At 56.2% G+C, this 9,129-nt stretch overlaps 1 protein-coding gene across 2 annotated transcripts; it reads right to left on the reverse strand.

Moving 5' to 3' along the window:
* Positions 1-314: 314 nt before the first annotated feature.
* On the reverse strand, positions 315-5,236 carry LOC121085485 (GDP-L-fucose synthase-like). Of its 2 annotated transcripts, XM_040588199.1 has the most exons (11): positions 5,183-5,222; positions 4,157-4,318; positions 3,957-4,071; positions 3,612-3,740; positions 3,465-3,538; positions 3,104-3,237; positions 2,863-2,927; positions 2,557-2,623; positions 2,399-2,478; positions 2,095-2,194; positions 315-1,639 (listed from the first exon to the last, which is right to left on the reverse strand). In XM_040588199.1, exons 2-11 carry the CDS (start codon positions 4,303-4,305, stop codon positions 1,584-1,586), a joined length of 969 nt encoding a protein of 322 aa, XP_040444133.1. In that variant the 5' UTR covers positions 4,306-4,318; positions 5,183-5,222; the 3' UTR covers positions 315-1,583. The 2 variants fall into 2 exon arrangements, with proteins under 2 accessions (XP_040444133.1, XP_040444134.1); XM_040588200.1 differs by lacking the exons at positions 2,095-2,194; positions 2,399-2,478 and having other exon boundaries at positions 5,047-5,236.
* Positions 5,237-9,129: the final 3,893 nt, after the last annotated feature.

Raw genomic sequence — 9,129 nt, forward strand, 5'->3', positions numbered from 1 at the left:
TTACCCCAGAGCATCTCCAAGCTATGCTAGGGTATGCACAGCATTCCAGGGTGTCCCCACCGTCTACCTAGCAATAGCAGCGCTGGGAATGTGTCACCACCCATGCCATGTTCTTGCAGGGCTCTCATGCCTGGAGCAGCATCTAGTGATGGCAGGGGGCCTCCTTGGCTTAGCAGGGCAGGTGTCACCCATCCCTGGTGGCTGGAGGACAAAGCTAAGCTCGTGTAGGGTAAGCCTGAGCTGGGTGGGATGTCCCCAGATTCAGCCAGACCCTGCTCCTGGGGGCCAGCTAGGTCCCCCTGAGGGTCAGGCCCTCTGGGGCTGGGGTGTCCTCGTTGTCAGTGCACCTCTGGGTGCAGGATACCTCACTGGAAGAGGAGCCAGGGCTGGGGATGTGACACACAGGGAGAAATTCTGGGTGGCGGTGTGTGTCCTGCAATGATGGCCAAGGCACATCCTGTAAGACCTACATGTCATCAGGGGACAAGGGACATCTCCTGCAGGGCTGCAGGATGCCCTGTCTAACCCCCTTCTTCCTCAGCCAGGCGATGCTGGAGCCAGCCATGGGTGGTGGGAAGTGCTGGGAGCCCAAACCCTGCAGCCTGAGCCAGCCTCTAGCCAGCGACATACGAGTACCAACCATAGAGGACATCCCTTCTCCAGGGACATCAGGGGCTGGGGTCACCTCAGGGTGCAGCCAGTGACCCAGCCGTGGGGGGACAGTCCCACTGGGGGCTTCCTGGGGTGCTGACAGGTCTCTCCTCCCTCTGTAGGTCCTTACTGTCCCTAGGGTCCCCATGCCAGGGGCTCATCAGGGCCGAGCAGCAATGCTGGAAAGAAGCCATCCATGGGCAGGATTTCTGCCATCTCCACACCACTGGTTAAGCCTCATGCAGCAGCTTGGTCAGGGACTCGTACCTCCGTGTTTGACCCTCTGCCCCCCTCCCAGAGAAGTTTAAAACCCTTTTTTGGCTCTTCTAGATCCTGGCAGAATGGTGCTCAGGACCCTAAGGGTGCGATTTGACATGGATACAGGACTGCGCTGCAGGGTGGATGCTCCTCATCTTATCAGTTTTATGCTATTTTGAAATATTTTAATAAATGCCATATTTACAGCTGGCGCCTTCCTCATTCTGGTCCCCCGGATGCTGGGGCTTTTGGACCATCCGCATGTGCCAAAAGCAACAGCAAATGCCCAGCTGCCATTCCTGTGCCAGAGGAACCCTGATCACCTTCCCTTTATTACAGCCTAATTACAGGCAATTAGCAGCATAGCTCATTACAGCTCAGCCAGAACCACCAGACTCTTGCACACAGCCAAGGTGGCTGATAGTGGTGGCTCCAGCTGGCTGCTACTAACTGGTCTGGGGTGTCAGCACCTTTGGGGTGCCCCAGACTTCCTCCCCTGGGCATCCTGTGCCGCTCCCAGCAGTGGGCAAGAATGTGGGGGCTGCTCACTGGGCTCTGACCCCCTTTTACTTTGGAAATGTGACTGGCACTCCCCCAGCCCAGTCCTCTACCCCAAAAAAAGGACAACCCTGAGTTGAAGAGGATGATGCCGGTGCCAGTGCTGTGTTGGCCTGTCACTTCCTGGCGTTGGCGTAGTTGGTGTTGAACCAGGCACAGGTCTCCTTCACAGCTGGGGAGGGAGAAGATGGGATGGGTTTTGGGATTGGGAATGCAGTTTGTTCATAGACTCACAGAACGGTTTGGGTTGGAAGGGACCTCTAAAGGTCATCTAGTCCAACCCCCCTGCCATGGGCAGGGACATCTTCAACTAGATCAGGTTGCTCAGAGCCCCATCTAACATGACCTTGAATGTTTTCAGGGATGGGACATCTACCACCCCTCTAGGCAACTTGATGCAGTGTCTCACCACCTTCAGTATAAAAAATTTCCTTTTATCTAGTTTGAATCTACCCTTTTTTAGTTTAAAACCATTACCCCTTGTCCTATCACTACAAGACCTACTAAAAAGTCAGTCCCCATCTTTCTGAGCCCCCTTTAAGAGTTGAAAGGCTGGACCACCCTGATGCCATCAAAGCGAACTGCAGTGGGTAGGACCTCCATGTTTAGTGGAGCCTCCCATCTCACCTTGCCTGAAGGGTGTGAACTGGAAGCTGGGTAGGTAGCGCCGCAGCTTGGCATTGCTGGCTGTCTTCTTGAACTGCCCGTCTGCCTTGGTGGTATCAAACTGGGATGGGAAGGATTAAGGGAAACCAAAGGGGAAAGATGGGTCTTGTTCTGCCCCACTGTGTCCTGGCTGGGGCAGCGGGAGCAATGCTCTGGACCACAGCATCTCCCCTGGAGCGCTGTGGCTGCTGGTGGAAAGTGGCCCCCCCCCCCATGCTGTAGCAGCCCTGCAAGCAAGGGGAAGCCAGTCTGTGGTAAAGGATACAACAAGCTCTCCCCTGAAGTCCATGGCCTCCACAATTGCCTCTGCTGCCTCCCTGATGGACACTTCATCTTCTTCTCCCACTATGGAGCAGGACATGATTCTCCCATCCTCTTGAAGAGGCTGGAGGCAGGGTTGTGGCAGGGACAGGCAGTGCTTACCTGACAAAATGATGGGCTCCACCTCATCGTATTCCCGCAGGACCCAAAGGAAGAGCCGGGCCAGGTCCTGTGGAGGGGTAGATGGCTCTTGGGGGGTGGCTGCTGTCCCCCAGCCCTCCCATCACAAGGGGACCCAACCCTGAGGATGGCCAATGCTTCCTGGGACAACCCAGGCGGGCTCAGACCCTGCTGAAATCCAGGCACTGCTCCCCACCCACCCATCCCAACCCACCCCCGGCCCCCTACTCTGCCCTCCCCAAGCTGTGGGAGGTGAGTGCTCCCAGAGGTCCCTGAGGCCATGCATACCAGAGAGTAGATGAACTGTCTTCTGGGCTTGCCAGTGCCCCAGACAGTCAGAGCAGAGCCAGTTTCTGCAGGAGGAAGGAAAGTGTGTCCATGAGCACTTGAGCTACCTCCACCCACCCTGGCTACTCTGCAGAACAGCTGATTAAGCAGGCAGGAGGGAAAAAAAAAACAAACCAACAAAAAAAAACCACAACAACCCAACACTCTCAAAAAAGGCCACAAGAAGTCCTGCTACACTCACGTTTGGCCAGGTAGACCTTGTGGATGAGCCCGGGCAAGACATGCCCATCCTCGATGTTGAAGTTGTCATGTGGCCCAAAGACGTTGGTGGGGATGACAGCGGTGAAGCGGCAGCCATGCTGCTCAAAGTAGCCCCTGGGTGAGAGCAGGGAAGGTGTGGGTGGGCTCACCCCCCTCCAGCACAAAGATGTCTCCAGAAGACTTTGGCTAGTGGCATTTCCATCTGCTGAGCCCAGGTACCTCCCCAGCTCAGTTTAATTCCTGGGAGTCCCAGGGGATTCCCCTGGGCCTGATAACCGGTGGGTGCTCACAGCCTGCAAGAACTCTCCCGTGCCTCGCCTCCCCTCCTCCCCAACACGCACCTATTCTGGATGTCGATCATCCTCTTGGCATAGGAGTAGCCAAAGTTGGAGCTGTGAGGTGGCCCATTGTGAATCTGGGGATAGGAGAAGAGAATTAAGCAGGGCAGGGATGTCTCCTGGGACGTGCCTAGGGACAGAGATGCTCACCATGCTCTCATCAATGGGGTATGTCGTCTTGTCTGGGAAGATGCAGGTGGAGAGGCAGGAGACCACCTTCTGCACCCCTGTCTCATATGCCGAGTGCAGGACATTGTCGTTGATGAGTATGTTTCTCCTCTGGGGATGGAGAGATTTCTCAGATCAGCAGGGTGGGGGACCCCCAAAACCCTGCACCCTATGGGTAATAACTCATTAATAACTCTAGAAACCAGAGGAGCTCTGGTTTGGATTTTGGAAGCAGAGCAAGTTGTGTCCCCATGTCCCAGCTCAGGGAGGGCAGAGTGTTGCAGCATCCACAGGGACCCTGTCAGTACCTGATTCCCAGGTGCTCACCCAAAAATCCAGGTTGTAGCGGATGTTTCTGAAGAGGCCTCCGACCATGGCAGCCAGGTGGATGACATGGGTGGGCTTGTGCTTCTCAAACAGGGCTTTGGTCTCTGTGGTGCTCCTGGGACAGGAAATTTGGCGGTTCAGTGGGGTCAAGAGAGCAGACTGGGGGCTTTCCAAGCAAAAAACCCACAGAGTCAACTCACGTCAAGTCAGCATCTCTGGAGGACACAAAGATCCACTCCTCATCCGGCTGCCCCTCTCCATCAGCCACCACCTTCTCGATGGCTCTTCCCACCAAGCCAGTGCCACCCGTCACCAGGATGCGCTTGCCCACCAGCCCAGCCCCCTCCATTGTGGCCAAAACCCTGTGGGGAGTTGGGGGGGGGCTAAGCTGGGGTCACCTTGTGGTGCACCCCACTACAGCCCACCAAGCTCACCCCCTCCGTGGTGTGGGTGCCCATGAGCATCAACCATGAGCATCAGCCACACATCAGGCTGGTGGGCTTTTTTTTTTTTTTTTTTTTTGGGGGGGGGGGAGGTGGGCTTTGATCTGCTTCTGCCAGCAAAAGCAAAAACCAAAGCGGAAGCAGGGTGCTTGGTGGTGACGTGGCCAGGTCAGGGCAGCAGAAACTCCATCAGCTGTAGTTGCTAATTAATGGAACTGGCTGGTGGCCCGCGGGCTCCCCGTGCACACGCCGCACCAGGGCTGGGGCCAGACCGTGCCACGCAGCACGGCACTGCCCGGCCTCCCGAAACGGAGGCGCACCCTGACACCCAACCGCCCCGCAGTCCCAGGTCTGCACCCCAAACCCCCTCTGCACCCAGCTCTGCACCCCGAGCCTCCCCTGCACCCCCCCGTCCCAGCTCTGCACCCCACTCCTCCCCTGCAACCCAAGTCCCAGGTTTGCACCCCCAGTCCCAGCTCTGCACCCACCTCCCCGCACCCCCAGTCCCAGCTCTGCACCCCACTCCTCCCCGCACCCCCAGTCCCAGCTCTGCACCCCACTCCTCCCTGCACCCAGGCCCCTCCCGCAGCGCCGACCCCACCCCAACTCCGAGCCTCCCACCGCGGGGGCCCTTACACCCCTCATACCCCCTGCGGCTCTCCCCGCCGTACTGTCCCCCCTCTCTGGGGACACCCCGCTTCTACACCACCCCCCCTCAGCACCCCCGCGTGAGGGGGACTGCCCCCACAAACACTCCAGTGGGCGGGGGGGGTCCACTCTCACACCGGCGCGGGGGTCGGCGCGGCTCGGCTGGCTTCGGCGCGGCTCGGCCGGATTCGGCGGCGGCTCGGCCGGATTCGGCGCGGCTCGGCTGGCTTCGGCGCGGCTCGGCCGGATTCGGCGGCGGCTCGGCTGGATTCGGCGGCGGCTCGGCCGGATTCGGCGCGGCTCGGCTGGATTCGGCGGCGGCTCGGCTGGATTCGGCGCGGCGCGGCTCGGCTCGGCCGCGCTTCCTGCTATCGTCACCGGGCGCCGCCGCTCGGCTCCTCGGGAAATGGAGTCCGCGCCCGGGGTCAGCGGAACCTACCACGGCACCGGGGCCACCGGCACCGCTCCCCACGGGTTAGGGGGCGCTGGCGCAAGCCCCGGCACTTGCAGGGCTGCACAGGGCGTGCAGGGGAAGGGAAGGGGGCGCACAGGGTCCCCTCCCTCTTCCCCAGCGCCAAGGGGCTTCTCCAAAGGGATTTCGATGAGAAAAGGTTTAATCATCTTTAATTCACCTACACTGAGACTGAAAATGAGCGGAGCTTTCCGGCGGGTCGGGAGGGTTTCAAATGGGGGATGCCGGCTTTTCCTTCACCTTTTCCTTCGGCATTGCCGGGAGGCAAAGGCCGGGCCTTGCACCGCCCGAAATTAAGCCGATAAAGAATGGGATGAAGGGAGACCCCGCCAGGAATTTCAGGTTTTCCCCCAAGGAGACTTGGCCCCGACGTCGAGGAGCAGCCGGGTATTACAGATGTTCCGCTCCCTTCCTCCCTCCTCTGGCTTGCGGACACAACCGTCCCAGCCCGCGGGAGGTGACCGAGCAGGTGCGGTTCCTGCAGCGCTGGGTGTCGGGGGCAGCGCTGGGTGCCCGGGGAGGAGCGCTGGGTGCCCGGGGAGGAGCGCTGGGTGCCCGGGGAGGAGCGCTGGGTGCCCGGGGAGGAGCGCTGGGTGCCCGGGGAGGAGCGCTGGGTGCCCGGGGGGGAGCGCTGGGTGCCGGGGGCAGCGCTGGGTGCCCGGGGCAGCGCTGGGTGCCGGGGGCAGCGCTGGGTGCCGGGGGCAGCGCTGGGTGCCGGGCAGCGCTGGGTGCCCGGGGAGCGCTGGGTGCCGGGGGCAGCGCTGGGTGCCGGGGGCAGCGCTGGGTACCCGGGGAGCGCTGGGTGCCGGGGAGCGCTGGGTGCCCGGGGAGCGCTGGGTGCCGGGGGCAGCGCTGGGTGCCGGGGCAGCGCTGGGTACCCGGGGAGCGCTGGGTGCCGGGGAGCGCTGGGTGCCCGGGGATCGCTCCCCCTGACTTGCACACCCAGTCCAATGCAGCGCACGTTCATACAGGTCAGTTGGCTGGTTCCGCCCAAAGTTGAGCCTCGTAATTAATTATCCGTTAGTTTCTTCCCCGCTTCGATTTAAAGGTACAGCGCCTTTTTAATTCACTACGCATGCTCCCTGAGCGGGGGATCTGCCTCCCTCGGGGGAGGGGGGCATTTGAGTAGATCTCCCACTACCGCTATTACCGTTACCCTTCTTTTGCTCATATTTCTAGTATCCTTGAGTCTTATCTCTTCAACAGTTTGTTTCTTTTCACAGTTAGCACGTCTTTGCCAGAAGGCTCCTTACCACGTTCTTGCTGAGCTCCTCTGCATCAGTGGGGGATGCAGAGCTTTAGGTCTCTTTCTATATTATTTTCCATATCATGTGAGTGGGGGGTGTGTGGGTCTGTGTGTGTGTGTGTGGTGTTGGGGTGTGGAGGGGGATGTGGGGGGGGGGGGGGATGTCCATCCATCCTTCCGTCCCAGGAGCCCCACACTGCATTGCAGACCCAGAATCGGTGTTTTGGGGTGTTTTTGTGCCATTTTAGTGGCTCCACAGGGGAAATTTCCCTCTGTCAGGGAATTAGCCCTGGGAAAAAGGGGAAGGGGCAGCTTCTGAAAGTGCTTTTCTATCTTCCATAGAGATACTTGGAGGGGGCTTGAGTTTTTAAACCCTTTCTGTAAAGAGGGTTTCTTTCCATTTCAAAAACCCTTTATAGAATAGACATTTACAGTTATGTATGTATTTACACACAGATTTATTCAAGGAATATATGTATTTTAGGTCTATTATCTATTTCCATTTATATATGTAAACATGTATATGTTTAAATAGATACTGTGTATCTACTCAGACCTACCTCTGTTTACACTTACAAATATGTATTAACACATTGTATAGAATAGCTATTTTGACATTATCTGTTTAGATTTATGTATTTACACTTAGATCTACACATAGATCTGTTTAGACTTAGATATCTATTCACACTTTATATATAATCTATTTAGATTACATGTAATATCTATTTAGACTTACTATGTAATATCATAAGCATAGGTAGCTCTATTCTGGACTCTAAAATCCTTTATGTAATACAGTAGATACAGGGGTTTATTTTAAAATAATTTTCTATATATAATCGAATAATATTTTTATATCTATATTTAAAAATGAGACTTTTTTATTTCAGTGCCTCACACCCATATTTCCAGGGTTTAATATTTTTTAAGACTTCCCCATGAATTTTCAGGCATTTTTGGCAGGCGACACCCCCTTTTGGGGGGGAGCCTTCCATCCTCCCTCACCTGCTGCTGCACTGTATCACTGCACCCCTGGTGGCATCGGGGTGCCCCAAATGACATCATCACCCGTCCAACACCCCTTTTCTTATTCATTCCACAAAAAAGAAACAAAAATAAACTGCTCCAACTAGCAGCTCCTTACTTTAGCAATGCCATTTATGTAAGTACACATCCTCCAAGGAAAGGTGACCTCTGCTAGAAAAATAAAGGGGGAGCAGCTCCTGAGATGGTCACAGCCCTCCAGCGCCTGTCCCACAGGCCGTTGGCTGCCCCATGATACAGGGGTAGCATGCTCCAGAATGGTGCCAACATTCCCAGGACGGCGGCACATCTTTCGCTCAGGCTCTGCTCCACGATGTTCCCACTCCGTTCCCATGCTGGGACGGGCTCCCCAGGGCAACAAATGCCCAAGGTCCCCATCAGTCCTGGAGTCTCGCCACTGGATAGCCCTCACTGCTGCACTGCAGGGCACCTGCTGAGGACAGAGCCAGGAGCTTCTGGCCACAGGGCTGGCCCCTTAGCGCCAGTGTGCTTAGCAACCCACAGGCAAACACACACATCCGAAAAACAAAAGCATATTTCAGCATTAGGGATACCATGGTAGTTGAGCTAAAGGAGGATTCTAGGTCAGCTCAAAATACAACACATTCTTTAAAAGCTAGAGCAATCTGAACAATTAAACCAGTAATAAGACTGATGGGTACAATTTTGAACACGTTCTTAGCATAGAAGTAAATACTCTTGCTGCTGTTGGAAAATCTCTTATCCCTTCTGTGCTGGTTTTGGCTGGGCAGAGTCAACTTTCTTCCCAGCAGCTGGTACCGTGCTGTGGTTTGGATTTAGGATGAGAATAATGTTGATAACACATGGATGTTTTAGCTGTTGCTGAGCAGTGCTTATGCTAAATCATGGACTTCTCAGCTTCTCACCCCACTCCACCAGTGAGGAGGCTGGGGGTGTCCAAGAAGCTGGGAGGTGACACAGCCAGGACAGCTGACCCCAACTGACCTGCGGGATATTCCATACCATATGACATCATGCTCAGTGTATAAACTGGGGGAAAAGCTGGCCACAGGGCACTGCTCGGGAGCTGGCTGGGCATCAGTCAGCAGGTGGTGAGCAACTGCATTGTGCATCACTTCTGTTGTATATTCTAATTCTTTTGTTATTATTATTTGCCCTTCCGTTTCTGTCCTATTAAACTGTCTTTATCTCAACCCACAAATTTTACTCCCCCCGCTCCCCCCCCCCCACCTAATTCTCTCCTCCCATCCCACTGTGGGGTGGGGGGACAAAGTGAACAAACACCTGTGTGGTGTTTAGCTGCCTGCCAGGTTAAACCACAGCACCTTCCATACA

Source organism: Falco naumanni, chromosome 3 (genome assembly GCF_017639655.2).
Source record: "Falco naumanni isolate bFalNau1 chromosome 3, bFalNau1.pat, whole genome shotgun sequence".
Lineage (NCBI taxonomy): Eukaryota > Metazoa > Chordata > Aves > Falconiformes > Falconidae > Falco > Falco naumanni.